The sequence below is a fragment of the Budorcas taxicolor genome, chromosome 19, assembly GCF_023091745.1.
Source record: "Budorcas taxicolor isolate Tak-1 chromosome 19, Takin1.1, whole genome shotgun sequence".
Lineage (NCBI taxonomy): Eukaryota > Metazoa > Chordata > Mammalia > Artiodactyla > Bovidae > Budorcas > Budorcas taxicolor.
The window spans coordinates 45916475-45934144 of NC_068928.1; the positions used below are offsets into that span (position 1 = coordinate 45916475).

Below are 17670 nucleotides of genomic sequence, written 5' to 3' on the forward strand. Positions count from 1 at the left end.
AGGCAGGTAGGTTCCTCGCCTGAATGTGGCTGACAGGTAGGCTGCCTGGCCCCAGGGAGTGGCTACATGCTTTCCGAGCCACAAATATTTCACTCCGTGGGTACCCAATGGCTGCCCTTCCCCTCTCCCGTTCCCTTCCACCTCTTTCTAGTTCCTAAACCCACACCTTACAAGCACGTTAGCCACTGCCACCTTCGTCATCCCTCCCTCCTGTGGGCCCCTCTCCTGGCTGTTTTTCTGGGAAGCCTGAGAAACCAGAGCCCACCCCTAGCTTCCTCTGCCTCAGAAAGCAAAGTGAAGTTGACAACTCTTGTTTCCTCTGTGCCAGAGATGGTTTGTGGTGCCTAACTATTATTTCATACAAATTTCACAACAGCTTGAGAAGAAAATGTTTACTGTTGAGGATCCTGAGGGTGCTGGGCCCAAGATTTAGAAATGGCAAAATCAGGATTCAGACTTGTGCTTGTCTGCCTCTAAAGCCCACGCCTTTTCTATGTTTCCAGATCCCCCAGCCCAGTTCAGCGTTCTCAGGTTTCTAACCTCAGAGCTCTGTTCCCAAGCAGGCTGGACACTTCGCTTTGCCTTAGAATTGAAAGCAATTACAAAAAAAATTTAAGAATAAATAAAAGAGGAGAAAGAAGAAAAAGAAAGGAAGACAGCCTTCCAGCTGCCTGTCTTTTGGCGATCATACTTCTTCCCAGAATGATTAGAATAACTTGTTCTTCTATTCAACTGGTTATTTTTAAACTTTTAAACCATAGAACTATATCCTAGGAAATGACTGTGGGGCCTCCAGCATATAAACACGCAGGTGTCATACTGATTGAAGTGGCAGGGGTATGTCCCTTACAGCCGGAAGCAAGTTAAGGAAGCCTTACATATCTGTTGACCACTGAAAGCTCCTGATTATCTCTCAGTTTAGAGATAAGGAAGCTGGGGCCCAGACAGGGAAGTGGCTGGCAGTCAGGACCAGTAACGTTCGGCTCTTGTAGCTTCTGGCCTGCAGCTTGCTTTCTTTCTTTCTTTTTTAAAAATAATTTTTATTTATGTATCTGTTTTTGGTTGCACTGTGTCTTTGTTGCTGTGCAGGCTTTCTCTAATTGCGACAAGCGGGCTATATTCTCTTGTGGTGTGCTGGTTTCTTGCGGCGGTGAAACGAGCTTTCTGGCTTCTCTTATTGTGGACCACAGGCTCAGTAGGTGTGGCTGTGTTGCTCCAGGGCATGTGGGGTCTTCCCGGACCAGGGGACCAGGGATCGAACCTGTGTCTCCTGAATTGGCAGGCAGACTCCCGTCCTCCACTGCGCCATCAGGAAAGTCCCTGGCCTGCAGCTTTCTACAGTGTGGCTGTCTCTGCACCTCGTCCAGGAAGGGAATGTGACTAGGGTCAGAGAGAGGAGAGACTGGGCTTCCTCCTCCCTCCTTCCTCATCGCCAATAAGCTGAGCCCCGAACACCCTTGGAGAAGGTAGTCAGGGAGAGGACAGCTGGGGAATACTGAAGGGTGCCAGCAGGTGACAAGGAGCCAGAAGGAAGATAGAAGGCAGGAGGGGTGGGGGGAGGAGAAAAGAGCCAAGGAGCTGCCATGCCAGCCCAGGACAGGACTGGCCTAGGGTTTGGGCCCTAGTCTTGCTCCAGGATCCCTTGGATGAGTCCTGGTCCCCTTTCCTGCCTCAGTATCTCTTTTTTAAAAAAATATGTATTTATCTATGTGGCTGTGTGGGCTCTCAGTTGTGGCACAGGGCCTCTCTAGTTGTGGCATCAGGCTCATTAGTTGTGGCATGGGCTTAGTTGCTCCACAGCACATAGGATCTTAGTTCCCAAGCAGGGATAGTGCCCACATCCCCTGCATTGCAAGGCAGATTCTTATCCACTGGTCCACCTGGGAAGCCCCTTGCCTGTTTTCCTTGGAGGCTTCTCTGCTCACCGATGGAGGGAGCATGTACAGGGTACAAGAGGGGCACATAGTGTAGGAGCACCGTGTAGACACGGGGGGCTGGGATTAGCTGGTCCAGCTCTGCCCGTGAACGGCTGAAGGTCTCATGGTAGCTCTGAAGTCTCCTGGGCCTCAGGTTCCTCGTCAAACCAGGGGGAATGAGACGATCTCTAAGAGCCCTTTTGACTCTGATGATGTGGGACCTGGAGCCTGTGCTGAGGGAATCCAGAGAATGGGCAGATGTGGACTCTGGAGTACCAGGTGTTAGGTGCTCTAGAAATCTTGTTGTATAGGAAAGGAAACCAGGCCTAGAAAGGCTCTGACTTTTCTGCTTCTCTCAGCTGTATTTCTCTTCATCCTCTGAACTATAGAGCTATAAGATTCAACTCAAAACAATTCTGTGCAGCGGATAAGCTTTTTTATCATTGTTTTTCTGAACTTTTTTTTTTTAACTTTCAACTTTTTTTTTTTTAAATAAAAACAGTACATGCTCGTAAACATTTCCATGAATACAGGAAGTGAAAAAACTAAAAACCTGAAAATTGCTGTCATCCTCCTGTCCTTACCCTTCGAGTCACCAGGGGTGTGTCCTGTTGACAGTTTGGTGTGTATTCTTCCTGAACTTTCTGATGAACCACAAACATTCGTGTCCCCCACTCTATGGGATTATAGTATCAATTATTCAAACATAAGTCTTCCCATGTGGCACAGTGGTAAAGAATCAGCCTGCCAATGCAGGAGACTCTGGTTTAATCCCTGGGTCGGGAAGATCCCCTGGAGTAGGAAATGGCAACCCACTTCAATATTCTTGCCTGGGAAATTCCATGGACAGAGGAGCCTGGTGGGCTACAGTCTGGGTTGCAAAGAGTTGGACACAACTGAGCATTCATGCACTGCATTCAAGCATAAACTTTAGAATCAAATACACCTTTGTCCTAATCCTAGTTTTTAGCTCATTAGCTGAATGGCTTTGCTATTTGACTAGTTTTAGTCTCATTCTCCTCATGTACAAAATGGGAGTAATAATAATATCTGCCCTACAGGATTGTAGTGAAGATTTAAGGAAATTTTGTATGAATGACAGTTAACTACAAGTGCCTGATACACAGTAAGCATCACACACACACACACACACACACGCACACACACGCACACACACACACACACACACACACACACACACACACACACACACACCCAGCGGGCACAGAGTGAGTTACAGGTATAGTAAAAATGAGACTCAAGTTTTCTGACCTCTAGTCTCATTGACTTTCAGCCGAACTGTCTGCTTCTCACTCTGGCCCTGCTGGGCACAATTTACATGCTCCATTTTTGTTGAATGAATGAAGCTGTAGGGGGTGAACCCAGGAATCTGAGGTCTGCGGGAGTTCCTGGGGAGCCAGCTCTGAGAGATGGAGGGTTTTACCCTGTGTCTTGGGAGAGTGTGAGACAGTGCGGGTTGGCCGGACCAGCTGTTGCTCCGGTGCTGCAGGCTGGAGTTGAACCTCAGGGCAGAGCCGAGGCCCCAGAGTGGCTTTCAGCTTAAAGGATCTTGGCTTAAAAGGAATGTGCAGTGGGCTGCCTCTGGTCAGGAGGGGCTAAAAAAAGCCTGACCCTCCCCTGGGCTTTGTGTGAGGGTTATCAGCTGCTCAAGTCAGCTCATCTCTCTGGCTGGACTCTGGCATTTTTGAGAGGCTCTGTTTCCCTGGCCCCTCTGGGTGTCCACCAATTGACAGGAAGGGATCAGCCTTCACGTCCTGGCGGTGGAGGCCGTGGGGAGTGTGAGGTGGGGGGGAGGAAGGGCTGGGGGAGGGGGCTGGTAGCCCCAAACCTGGTGACAATACACAGTTGTCAGCTGTGCCCTGCTGGTGTTTCTTCCTTTTATAGTCAGCAGCAGTTGCTCTCGCTCTCACCCAGCCCCTCTCTGGGGGCTCCTGCCCAGGATAAAAGGGGCAGGAGGCGGCCCAGGCTCCCATCTCATCTCCCTGGCGATCCACATCTCTTGATTCTTTCCTAGGTCCCACCTCCTCGGAAGAGCCCAACAGGACAACATGCCTCCCAAGAAGCCTGAGCCTAAGAAGGAGGTGGCCAAGCCAGCCACAGCCCCAGCCCCGTCTCCTGCCCCACCTCCTGAGCCGCTCAAGGAAGCTGCCTTTGACCCCAAGAGTGTAAAGGTGAGTGAGCCTCAGCCACTGGGATGGGGGTGGGGGTGACATTCAGGGTTCTCTTGGCCCTGGAGCTCAGAGATCTGCTTCATGGAGGCTGGACCGGGGTGAGGGCTGAGGTGTCTGCGCCCCCGATCATAGTCGCAGGGGCGATGGAGAAGGTGCTGGGGAGTGCTCTTTTGGTTGGTAAGCTGTTCTTTTTCCTCAAGAACAGCTTTCTGCCCTGGCTGAGGAAGCTCTGCTCTGTTATCCCACGTTTGCTCAGTAAAGTCAGAAATGGCAGGGAGGCACAGCCAACCAACCACCCAAACTATATTTCAGGCACCAGAGTGAAGAAAAAAGACTGTGTGATATCTTTAAGAGAAAAGACGCAGAATAATCACTTCTGATTTACTGCAAAGTAGGTGATGTCAATAGCAAGGGAGCATGATCTCTGTGTGCTGGGGTCTGGGAAGGGCTTCACTTGCAAAGGCCCTTGCAGTGGATGGGTGGCGGGGGCAAGGAGACCCTAGGTAAGGTGAGAAGAGCCAGCTTGCCTCTCCTTTTCCCTACCCAGGTGGACCCTTCCTGCGTGTGCGTTCTAGAATCATTCAGTGTTTCTCCTTCTCCCTCACTTGGAGCCCTCACTTCACAAGAGGTGTTGGGAGTTTTGGAGGTTGCATCGCTTGACAGGCCGTCAGTTGTGGCCCAGTGGTCAGGAGACTGGTGTTTGACCCTCAGCCTGTCTATAATTCCTTTCCTCCTCATCTGTGCCCTTACCCTGGGCTCCTGCGTGGAGTATGCAGTGGTCCGGCCCATCCCAGTCTGAGACCCTCTGTCTCAGCAGGTGTGGGGGCTGGGCCAGGCTTCCTTGGCTGCCCCAGCCCTGTTCCCTCTCTGCCCGGCCCTGCTCCTCTCACACTGGAAGGCTCCTCTCCTTGGAGCTGGTGTAGACCCTGCCTGCTGATTCAGTCATTTTAGGCCTCTCAGCTATCTGGCCCAGCTGCTTAAGGAATGGAACTGGGAGGGGATGAGCCAAGGAAGGAGGGAGTTAGAGCCCCCTGGAGACTCAAGCAGTTTTAAGCATCAGCGCCAGAATGTAAGAGGTCAAGTGGCTACTTGTATGAAAAGCTATTAATAACTGGTTGGGAATGGTGGGCCCTTGGGGATCTCAGCCTCAGGGCAGAGCTGGGGGGTTGGTGAGGAATCAGATCAAAATTACAGCTCAGGTCCTGGTTCTATGACAAAGAGGCCAGGAAACTAGCCCCCAGAACTCTAACTGGATGACGCTTCTTGGCTCTCCCAGGGTTCTGCTTAGTGCCCACAGCCCTGGGGGACCTGCCACCGTGCCCAGAACCATAGGGTTAACCTAAGGTCATTCCAAGCCAGTTAAGCGGAACTGGCTTGGCCAAGAGATGGAGGCAGTTGCCCCACCCCTGGGCTTGGTTATGGGACACTCTGGGGAAGCTGAGGCAAAGAAAAAAAACCTTGAAAGTGCCTGAAGCTTTTCTAGGTCATGCACCACTCCCTCTGTGAGCAGAGCCTAGCAAGAAAAGCTATCTCGCCCTTCAGGAAACCTGTATTTCTGATAATGTACTATTCCGGTGGGTCAACCTAGTCTGGATAAGAGCCGCCTGCTGGTATCAATGGAGTGCCTTCTCTTTGGCCTATCACTTCCCCTCCATCACCCACCTTCCCCAATTTCTTGCCTCTGGTTGCAATTGTCTTCTCCATGTCTGGGTCTTCCAGTTCTAGGAGTTGTTGAAGTTGCTTTAAAGTGGAAACAAAATTAGATATCTTTCATGAGGGTCATTTCCCCTCTTATACTTACCCAGTTCCTTTGCTTAGAAGGTTCTTTGCTCAAAGACAGAGCAAAAGTATAAATGAAATAGACCAGAGAAAGACAAATACTGTGTGGTAGCACATGCCTATGGAATTTAAATAAAAATAAAAAGTCAAACTGTAGAAACAGAGAGTAGAAAAGTTGTTGCCAGGGGCCAGTCTGAGGATCTAATGAAAAACGTGGTGACTACAATCAGTAATACTGTATTGTATAATTGAAATTTGCTAACAGGGTAGAGGGCTTCTCAGGTAGCACTAGTGGTAAAGAACCTACCTGCCACCACAGGGGACATGAGAGACACTGGTTTGATCCCTGGGTCGGGAAGATCCCAGGGAAAGGCAACCCACTCCAGTGTTCTTGCCTGGAAAATCTCATAGACAGAGGAGTCTGGCGGGTTCATGGAGTCACAGAGAGTCAGACATGACTGAAGTGACTTAGCACAGCACAATAGAGTAGAACCTAAGTGTTCTCACAAAAATAAAATAGAAAATAAATAAATAAGGTGGCGCATTATCAGTTAACACGTGGGAGGAATTCTTTCACGATGTATACATATGTTAAATCATCACAGTGTACACTTTCAATCTCTTACAGTTTTGTCAATTATACCTCAATAAAGTAGAAAAAATTTAAAAACAAGATAAAGCAAAAGTAAACTTAAGTCCAATGTGTGTGGTTATGACTATATATTCTGATGTTATGTTTGTATATTAACATCTCTTACATGTTTACTCCTGGGACTGAAAGCATTGCAAAGGAAGGCAAGTGGCACCGTTCCTCAGAGAGTTCATTTCAAGGCATCCTTTGCCCCATTTAGGGGGTTTCTTTAGCTTTCTGGCCAGCGTCACCTACACCGCTGGCAAAGTCCATTCTGGGCACAGCCAGTTCCTTTCCCAACACAGTGTAACCCTTTCCCTGCTCTCCTATCTCATTCTGGCCACCTTCAGGGGTTCTCATTAGTGAGGTCGGCTTCGGATGGGCACAGAGCAGCAGAACCAGAAGTAGGAAGAAGAAGATGCTCCAGGATTGGTTTCCACCACCCGTGGAGAGCGGATTTGAGGGGGTGGTGGTGGATAAAGACCATGCAGTAACATGCAAGATGCTAAATTAAAACGATGACTCATGCTTGTTCATTCTCATTCATCTTCAGAGCTTCCCACCTGCTTCTCTTATACTCAGATTTGAATTTAGGGGAGGAAAATCCAAAATTTACTCCTTCTTGCAAAAAATAGTTTTTGAGTACCTACTCTGTGTCAGGTTTTTCCTTACAAATCCCCTGCCCAGGGGGGACCCTGGTTTTAAGGAGCCATGGTACACATCAAGGCATGACTGGAAAACAGGAAGCATCCAGGGCTCGCCCACACTAGGCTTCCCTGCAGGGAGCCTGGGAGGGATGTGTGCTGAAGGAGGGGCTGGAGCGGAAGGGGGTGAGGGAAGGCTTCCTTGAAGGAGGTAGACTGAAAGTCAGTGTCAAGTAGAAAGGGGAGAAACCATTTACAGCTGCTAGGATGGAATTTACATTTGACCCAAAGGAATTATAATAGGGAGTCGTGTGGGCTCCGGAGTTATTCCGAGCACATCTCTTTCCCTCTCACTTGGAGCCATCACTTCACAAGTGGTGTTGAGAGAGCTTTGGAGGCTGCAGTATTTGATAGGCTGTCAGCTGTGGCTGGGTCGTCAGGAGGCCAGTGTTTGACTCTCAGCCCACCATCTCCTTCCCTCCTCATCTGGGTCTACGGCAGGTGACCCAGCATCTCCGGAAGCCGTTTCTGCTTCTCACTGGAAGCCGTTAGCAGTCCCAGCCCTCATTCCTCTGTTTCTCTCCACAGATAGACTTCACTGCTGACCAGATCGAAGGTGAGTACTAATAACTCCAACACCCTCACCACACCCTCTCTGTTGTTGCGCCTCCTGGGGAAGGGGTTGTCATGATCACCATGATAGTAATCATCACTGTCACTGTCGTCACCATCACCACCACCGCCATCATCATCATCACGAGCATCACCATCGTCACCACCATCACCATCACCATCATTCCATCACCATCATCAGGGCAAACCTGTATTTGAGTCAGGGTACACAAAGGCACGACTGGAGAACAGTTATGCAAAATAGCAAGTATAGGGAATTCCCTGGTGGCCTCATGGTTAGCATTCTGGGCTTTCACTGTCAGGGTTCAATCCCTTGTCAGGGAACCGAGATCCCCAGTACAGCTGAAAAAACAATCCAAAAAACACCGCCACCACAAACAAACAAAAACGAAACAGTAAGTATGGGTTTGCTCTTTTTTGACTGTTATTACTTAAGCACTTTACATGGATTAATTTATTTCATTCTTACCACAACCCTATGAGGTAGGGGGAGAAGGCAATGGCACCCCACTCCAATACTCTTGCCTGGAAAATCCCATGGACGGAGGAGCCTGGTAGGGTGCAGTCCATGGGGTCACTAAGAGTCGGATACAACTGAGCGACTTCACTTTCACTTTTCACTTTCGTGCCTTGGAGAAGGATATGGCAACCCACTCCAGTGTTCTTGCCTGGAGAATCCCAGGGGTGGCGGAGCCTGGTGGGCTGCCGTCTATGGGGTCGCACAGAGTCAGACACGACTGAAGTGACTTAGCAGCAGCATGAGGTAGGGACTATCACCACCCCACTTTATAGGTGATAAAACCGAGGCACAAAGAGGTTGGGTGGTCTGCACAGTCTCACACAGATATTTGGTGGTGGAGCCAGGACTCCAACTAAGGCAATCTGATTCCAGACTTGCGTTCTGAACAGCTCTGCCAGATGGCCTGGAACGTAACAGATGCACAGCAAAAAAAAAAGTTTTTTTCTTTTCTCGACCCTAAAATCCAAGATATTTAAAAGCCATCATTTCTGTTCCTGTTATTGAAAAGCCCTCCTTAGGCTACCAGCTCTCTCCCTCTGCATCGTGAAGTCTGCCAAGACGCTCAACCCCCTAATGGTGGCAGGGCCAGCAGTGTCTTGGGGGGACCCTAGTCCACCTGTGGTCTCCATCAACTCTTCTCTATCTTTGATGAAGACAATTTGTTTTCTCAATGTTATATAAATATTATTAAGTGTAGCTTCTAGACAAGCCCCTCAGCCCTTCTTTTGTAGGATTCTGGTGTCTTGAGAATGAAATGTTTCATCTTGTGATATCTACTTTAGAGCTTCACCCTCACTGCAATTTATCCCTCTGTTTCCCCCATCAAATCACTCTTGGACAGAAAATCATATGAACTGGAACGGACCTTGAAAGGTCACCCGATCGAACCCCGTGATTTTAAGCACTGGCTATATTTGAAAAATTAAACTAACACAAGCACGTGATAAAAATTAGTATACTACTTAAAAATAAGTAATGAAAATAAAAATATTTTCCCCTTGCTTTCCTTTCATGCTGACCTGTTCTCTCCAAAACAATCATTGTTAACAGGTCTGCATATCCTTTGATAAAAATATATCATGTTATACCAGTAAGTATGTATGTATGTGTAAAGTTTACACAGATTGAGTCCTATGGTGCATACACTGTCCTGCATCTTTCATTTAATATACATTTGGGTTCAACAATATATAACACGGTATATATTATTTAATAATCTATTTAAATATGTTTTCTAATATTTAACACAAAAACAGTTCTACATCATTCTTTTAAGCCATTGTATAGATTCTCACACGTTGATGTAGTTTTTAATCCAATTAGCTCATATTGCTAGACCTTTGGATTATCCCCAGCTGGGGGAAAAAATCATTATGCTTTCCCCAGGAGACTTTCCTAGCAATGAGTCAAAGGATATGTGCATTTTATTTTTTTTTAATTCTTAACAATTAATTAATTAGGCTGCCTCGGGTCTCTGGGGCGTGCACAGTCTTCACCGTGTAATGCAGGAGTTTATATGACAGCTCGCAGACTCTCTAGTTGCGGAGAGTGGGCGCAGCTGCTCCTCGGCATATGGGATCTTGGGGCTTCCCAGGTGGCGCTAGTGGTAAAGAATTCACCTGCCAACGCGAGAGACATAAGAGACACTGGTTTGATCCCAGGGTCGGGAAGATTCCTCTGGAGAAGGAAATGGCAACTCACTCCAGTATTCTTGCCTGGAGAATCCCGTGGACAGGGAAGCCTGGTGGGCTACAGTTCACAAGGTCGCAGAGTCGGACACGACTGAGTGACGAAGCACACACATATGGGATCTTAGTTTTTTGACCAGGGATGGAACTGGCGTCCTGCATTGCAAGGCGGATTCTTAACCACAGGACCACCAGGAAGGTGTCAAGTCTATGTGCATTTAAAATTGTAATAGTTATTGTCAAGTTTCCCTTCCCAAAAAGCCAGTTACTCACAAAAGGGGCATGATGATGGCCGATGCATTTTGAATATAGTGAACTAAATCTGACTCCATTTTTGTATTATCCTGTTGACACTCACTTTCTGTCAATAATCTGGAGTACTGTGAAATTCTTAAAATTAATTTTAATACATTTTAGTTACATATATGGACTTCCCAGGTGGCTCAGTGGTAAAGAATCTGCCTGCCAATGTAGGAGACGCAGGTTTGATCCCTGGGTCAGGAAGATCCCCTGGAAATGGAAATGGCATCCCACTCCAGTATTCTTGCCTGGGAAATCCCATGAACAGAGGAGTCTGGCAGGCTACAGTCCATGGGGTTGCAAAAGAGTCAGAAATGACTTACCGACTAAACAATAACAACAAGCCACATTTATACTCATTGTATATACAAACACAGTGGAGCACAGGAAGGCTAGAAAATCAATGATAAAAATTTTCATTTCCCAAGTGAGAATTCTGGTCAAAGCCAACTGGGACAGCTGTTTGCCTGTTTCCTCCATGAAGATTTTCAGGGCTGGGACTTGGCTGATTCCAGGCTTTCATTCCTCTGACTTTGAAGGCATTGTTCCTTAGGTTGGATTTGAATTGTTTCTCTTTTGATTTTGCTCCCATCTCTTCCTTTGCTCCTTGGTGAAGCTGAAGATGATTATCTTCTGTTTTGCTGGAAGAACATGCTTTGGAACCAGGAGACTTGGCTATTAGCCCTTAATCTGCCACTGGTGGCCATGAGACTTAGGGCAAGTCACTTCTTTAAACCTGAATTTTCTCTTCTGCAAAGTGAAGGTATTCGATTCTCTTCAATTCAGAAATTCTGTGATTCTTTCCAGCATTCTCTAGATAACCTCCATCTATTTGAGGATAGTCATCAAATCCTTTCTTAGCTTTGTAATCTCTGGGTGGTATAGCCCCAAATTCTTTTATTTTATTTTATTTTTTTTCTTCTAGGAGCTAGTTTCTGACTCCTGACTTCCTTCTCTTGTCCCTCTCCAGATTTCCATAACCCTTTGGAAAGGGATCATCAGCATTGCTCATTGCTCTAGCAGGCAGCTCGCTGCTATAGAACTTTGAGAAAAAGTTTCTTCAGAGTCCATGAGTGTCATCTCTCATATACCTTGAGATCACTGGGCTAGTTTTCCCCCAGTTGCAATCCTAGACTTCAGTGTCGGGTTTTTATGTGCGCGCCAGCCTTCCCAGCAGTCAGGGACATTCACTGGGACAACAGGCCACTTCCTCCTCCTCCTCTCTCCTCACTTGTTTTCCTTAATAGTTGGCTGGAAGTCACATCTGCAGTGGCCTATAAATGAGGATAGTAATACCTATAGTATAAAGTTTTTGTAAACACAGATGGGGTAATTCATGCAAAGTTATCAACTCAGATGCTGGCCCATGATACGTGCTCGAACCATAGGTCATCATTCTTATTCTTGTTCAATCTTCCTGTTAAATAACATTCTTTTATGTGGAGACTGCGTCTTTAAGTTTGCCCTTGTTCTTCTAAATGAGTTAGGAGTGCAGATTCAATGCAGGAAATGCAAGAGATGTGGGTTTGATCCTTGGATTGGGAAGATCCTGGAGAAGGGCATGGCATACCATATTTATTGGACAATGCATTTGTGCCAGAAGCCATGCTAATAGCTTTACATGTTAAGAATTTAACTCTTCTAACAAAGCTGTGAGGTCGGTGGTATTCCTTTTGACAGAGGAGGAAACCAAGGTTCAGTGAGGTTATGTGGCTTGGCTAAGATCACAAAGTTAAGTGTTAAAATTGGGATTAAAGTCAGTGAGAGATTACTAACAGTATTGTTGGGGAACTGACAGAGTTGATATTTTTACATGCACTATTGTTATTTTATTTGAATTTAATTTAAGGATCCTATGAGGTAGGTGCCATTTATAAAAGAAAAGGTATATAGAGGTTAAATATTTACTTGCCCAAGGTCACATAGCTAGTAAGCAATGGAAATGGAATTTGAGCTCAATTATTTAGTAATTTGAAAGACATGCAGTTTTATCTCTTTGCAATTCATACAAAGCCTAATAAAGAGCTGTAGGTAAATGTCTTGGGGAACCTGTTTTGATATGTGGAATGATTTGTAAATAATCCATATGCCGCCTCTAAGGAAGTAAGTGTTTCTAAAGTACTTAGGATTAAAAGCAGCTTTTCTCCTAAGTAGTTCACACATTCTTCTTAGGTTTATATTGTTAATCCACTTTGTAAACCGCTTCTTCATGGGTAGCACAAGGGTACTTCAATGCCATACCCAGTCCAAATTATCCCTGGTAATGAGCTGGTTGAACCCAAATTGGTGAGGAATTAAGGTTGTTTGCAAAGGGCCCAAGAGTGCCTTCATTCAGCCTGGCCCCCTGGACTCCTGCACTGGTATTTTCTGGGAGTCTGGCTTCAGAACTAGAAATGTAATAATAAGCACTTGCCTGCTTTCCTGGTGGCACTGGTGGTAAAGAATCCACCTGCCAATGCAGGAGATGCAAGAGACGTGGGTTTGATCCCTGGATTGGGAAGATCCTGGAGAAGTGCATGGCAGCCCACTCCAGTATTCTTGACTGGGAAATCCCAAGGACAGAGGAGACTGTTGGGCGACAGTCCATGGGGTTGCAAAGAGTTGAATGTGATTGACCCCACACGCGTGCGTGCACACACACACACACTGTTAGCTAAGTCACTTACCACGTGCTAGACACCATGCTTAGGGGGCTTTGTCATCCCCCTGCAGCCCCAACAGATGCACAGTCATTCCCCCTTAGAGCTGAGAGACAGAGGGCCCACGGAAGTTGGGAGTTTGCCTGAGGCCACCTGTGGGTCAGTGGCAGAGCTGGGGTGGGCTGACTATCCAACCTTGTCACCTTGTCCAACCTGAGAGCTAGCTCCCTTTCAGCCTGGGACAGGCATTACTGTTATTGGCTGACTTCTGAACGGGTCTTATCACTCTGCAAAGTGGCTCCACACACTGCCCCCTCCTTTGGCACTCAACTGGGAGGGTCAGGTGAGGTATGACTCTAGGTGTGTTTGCTTAAGAAAACTGGGACCCAGCCCAGCTTATTCTACATTGGTTGGCAGAGCCAGAAGGAGAACCCAGGAGTCCTGACTCCTGAGCCAGTGCTCTTTTTACTTCCCTGCTTTTTTTCACTGTCAGGCACCTCACCTGCAGAAGGAAAGATGAGTGGATGGGAAGGATAGAGGCAGGGGAGACCTCAAATGATGTGACAAGTGGTTGCTGGAACAGATCCCAGACCCAATGCTGGAACAGGTCATGGGGGCTCCAGGACACTGCTTTAGTTGTCAGAGATGGGGTGGGCATGGGTTCTAGGGAGGGGCTGGCGTGCTGGCTATAGAGAAATATTTTATCAACTCCATTGACCTGCTCTTCAACGAGGGTAGAAACTGATCAGCCCCTAGTCACTGCCTTCGCTTGGCCCCAGGGGGCTGCAGTCGGTCTTTTCTCTGCAGAGTTCAAAGAGGCCTTTTCGTTGTTTGACCGGACCCCGACTGGAGAGCTGAAGATCGCCTATGGGCAGTGTGGGGACGTGCTGCGAGCTCTGGGCCAGAACCCCACCAATGCCGAGGTGCTGCGTGTCCTAGGCAAGCCCAAGCCGGAAGGTCAGCCTCCCCTCTCCACCCCTGGGGCTCTCTCCCTTCAAGACCAACCTGTTCTCCCCAGGTTACCTGCGTCCCATTGCTAGAATTACCCAGAAACATCTGGCCCTTGGTCAGTCCTCAAAAGAGTGTGACCTGGGCTTGTTCTCCTTTTCTCTGTGAGAGTGGGAGTTCCTGGGGAGCAGGCCCAACTTTCTACTGCTTCAGGGCGCCTGGGACATGGGGCAGGGGGGCTGGGAGGGAAATTGGGAACTGACCACCGCCCCCACCTCCACCAGAAATTGTGGGTGAGGTGTTACAGCATTGAGATGTCCTGTGACCACCATGAGTTGTATCACAGATAATGTGTTTCTGATAATACAGCCCTGAGATTGCAAATTATTCATTTAACATAAATTAGAGCAAACTCAGGCTCAGCTCTATAATGATGCCTGTTTCACTGGTTTGCATTAGATAGGTTTTGGTGAATGAGGGTTTAGAAAGTGGTGCAAGGGGTCCCATTTGTGAATGTCATCTGTCACTGTGGCAGTCAGGCTAACAGCTGCCCTAACACATGAGTCCTTCTGAGGGGCTGGGGCTGGGCAGACCTGGGCAGGAGCCCTTAGCCAGGGTGGATCGTTTCTAGAGATTTCCTGGGCCCTATATTGGGGCCTTCCTGCCCTCTTCCTTGGTTCTGGGTCCTTCCCTTCCTACTCTTGCTGGGGAAGACACCAGCAAGAGTGAAGGATGTGGGTCAGAAAGGACCAGAGGACCAGGAGCCTGCCCGTGTCAGTAGAGCTTCTCAGAGGGCAAAAGATATTTGGGTCTTTCCACTGTGGGAGGTTTCTGGGTTACAAAAGAAAGCAATGACAGCCTTGGGACACTTAAAAATGGTTTTACCTCTATGAAAGTAAAGTGTTTGTTTTTTTTTTAAACTTTGGTAACTATTCAAGAGTTTTTATTCCAGGTTTCTCATCTTTTTCCTACTGTTCAGTAGGAATTCTTTAAATAATTATTGCAATCTGTAGTTTAATAACAGAAATTGTCTTTTGCCAATTTCTTTTTGCAGTTTATAGCTTGTCAAAAACACAAAATTAAGTTAAAACTTTTAACACACCACAATGTGGGAGAAAGGTGCTAGTCATTATTGATTCAGACTTGCTCCAGGCGGTGGGGACTAGTGAGGGGACCCAAATTTGGGGTTGTGCCAAGTTTTCTTTTTGCAGTCTTATCAGTTTACCCTTGAGACTGGGAGTCTGTCACGTGTCTGAAGTCTAACTTGTGAATGTGAGAACTTGGGGCTGCTCACCTCCCTGCCCCACTGGCTGACTGGAGTTCAGAGGTCAGGGTGGAGTCACAGGTCCTGGGTCCTTTCACTGAGAAGAGTGCCCAGAGCCAGCTCTTGCCGGGCTCCTGGGGCTTTGTGCCCTCCAGGATTCCTGACTGGGGGCCCCACCCAGAAGTGACGGCAGTTGAGCTTGGGCTACCCTGGCAGAGCCGGATGAGACCCCTCCAGAGCCTCTGCTCCCCTCAAGCTCACGTCGGATTCCTTTCCTTACCGGTCCCCGCCGGAAGAGATGAATTCCAAGATGCTGGACTTTGAGACCTTCCTGCCCATCCTCCAGCACATCTCCCGAAACAAGGAGCAGGGCACCTACGAGGACTTCGTGGAGGGGCTGCGTGTGTTTGACAAGGAGAGCAACGGCACGGTCATGGGCGCTGAGCTTCGCCACGTCCTTGCCACTCTGGGTTTGTATGCCAGCCAGGCAGGGGCGGAGCCCAAGGGAGAGGAACAGAGGATGAGAAGCGTCTGAGTGGTGTATGTTGGGGTGATGTGGGGCTCCCTGCATCCTGAGTCTCATGTTCTGGTCCAAGCCCGTCTCCCTGGGTTCTGTAGGTACCATCGTCCCCAACTGGGTTTGCTCAGCAGGGTTGGAAGGAGAGGAGAGCAGGCTGGCAGAGCAGGGGTGAGGCCTGAGAGGTGGGACCCAGGGCCCCTGTCCTTGTCTTTGCCTCTGTCGCTAGGGCCTTGGTCTGCTCACCCACTGGTGGCTGTAGGCAGAGGGAGAGACCTTGGGGGCTAGGAAGGGTCTTAAGACCTTGACTCTACCTTTCAGAGCCTTGGGGGAAGTTTGGTTTGACCAGTTCCTTGATCTAGGAAGTCCTGGGCCATCAGACTCAAGGGGGTGTTTGGGTTTGGCTGGTCCCCCTTTGCCCATCTGTCATTAAGTGCCCACTGTCTCCCACCCCAGGAGAGAAGATGAGTGAGGCTGAAGTGGAGCAGCTGTTAGCAGGTCAGGAGGATGCCAATGGCTGCATCAATTATGAAGGTACAGCTCATTTCGCACTTCCTCGGGCAGCCAGGGATGGGGTGGGGTGGGTACAACTCAGGCCAGGAGAGGCTGCAGGACAGAACAGACGCAGGAGTTAGAGGATATGTGTACCCCGTGGTCTTTGGTGAGCTCCCAGTGGATATTGTTCTTTTCCCTCCTGGGAGTGAACATCACTGTGTAATGGCAGGAGCATGGATTTTGGAGATAGCTCTGTGATATACCAGCTGGGTGATCTTAAGCAAGTCGCTTACCTTCTCTTAACATTGGTTTTCTCATCTGAGCAACGGGGTGATGCTGGCCCCTTTCCCAGGGTTGCAGGGATTGGCAGATAATGTAGCTCGTTTTATCCATGTCTGCTGTCAGCACAGAGCGTGCACACAGAGCAGTGGTTGGTTCCCTTCCTTTCTTCCATCTTCTCCCCATCAACCCCAAACAGGAAAAGGAATCATAGTCTGAAGAAAGGGTGGTGGGAAGGTTTGCGGTCGGGTGGCATAAACCAGGGAGGAGGGGTTTAAGGGGCCGAGAGGGGCCACGTGATGTGGCTGTTTTCCGTCTTCTTTCCCAGCCTTTGTCAAGCACATCATGTCTGGGTGAAGCAGACCCCTCCTGGGTGAGTGCAGCCCACCTCCCGTGGGGTGCCCAGAGCCACACCACGTGCCCTAGAGCCCTTCTCTTCCGGTTTGACCCCCTTCGAGGACACTGCAGGAGACAGAGCAGTCCGGCCCCACCCGTCGCCCCTGCATTCTGAGAGCTCCTGTCGCCTCCCCTTCATCCCTTCCTGCCCTGCCCCTCACCTCCTTGGTCTCTGCACCCAATCTTTACCCACCAGTCACATCCTCCTGCCTCTTCCGGGGTCTCTCAAGGCCAGACGAATCGCTCAGGTGGGGCTTCCTCTGTAGGCTTCTGGCCATGAGAAGCTAGGTTTCAGGAGGAAGAGAATGTCCCGGGCCTATGCCCTTGACCCTGATCCTCTTCACCCGCTTCCCTGAGTCCCTTCGGCCTTGGTGTCGGCTGGTGGGAGTGGGGTCGTCATCAGGAGCTGGGGTGTGGAGGGGAAGTAGAACCCTTTCCATCTCACGCTCTCTTTCAGGTGCCTGGCCCGGGGCCTTAGCCCAGGTGAGTTACCAAGAGGCCCAGAGTGACTGAGCTGGAGCTGGAGTCCTGGACTTCCCACTGCACGGCAGCCCTGGGGACTTCCAGGGCCCACAGTCCTCCCCATAAATAAACAGCTTCAGCAAGCCTGGGCCGAGGTCCCAACCAGCCTCTGAGTTGTTTTTTAAAGCCAATTAATTCGTTGAGTTGGGTTTTTGTGAGTGTGTGTGATAATGTCACCTGAGGCCTCATGCATATTCCTCAGAAGAATGAGCAGTATCTGGGATCTGGGGGACATGGGCTGGGGCCCAGGGAGCTAGAAACAGGAGGGTCAGACCGTGAGCAGAGAGTTTTGGAAGGGTCTGCAGTC

At 48.8% G+C, this 17670-nt stretch overlaps 1 protein-coding gene across 2 annotated transcripts in view; it reads left to right on the forward strand.

Annotated features, from left to right (window-relative positions):
* The window catches only part of MYL4 (myosin light chain 4), a 40019-nt gene extending 22571 nt beyond the window's left edge, over positions 1–17448 (forward strand). Inside the window, exons 1-8 of one of the 2 annotated variants that reach the window (XM_052658241.1) lie at positions 3707–3720; positions 3952–4108; positions 7751–7778; positions 13750–13899; positions 15451–15624; positions 16128–16205; positions 16774–16818; positions 17299–17448. In XM_052658241.1, the coding sequence (XP_052514201.1) occupies positions 3986–4108; positions 7751–7778; positions 13750–13899; positions 15451–15624; positions 16128–16205; positions 16774–16802 (582 nt within the window). In that variant the 5' untranslated portion in view covers positions 3707–3720; positions 3952–3985 and the 3' untranslated portion in view covers positions 16803–16818; positions 17299–17448. Of the gene's footprint in view, positions 1–3706; positions 3721–3951; positions 4109–7750; positions 7779–13749; positions 13900–15450; positions 15625–16127; positions 16206–16773; positions 16819–17298 lie in introns of those variants that run through there. The other variant, XM_052658239.1, reaches the window with a different exon arrangement.
* The last annotated feature ends 222 nt before the right edge of the window (positions 17449–17670 follow it).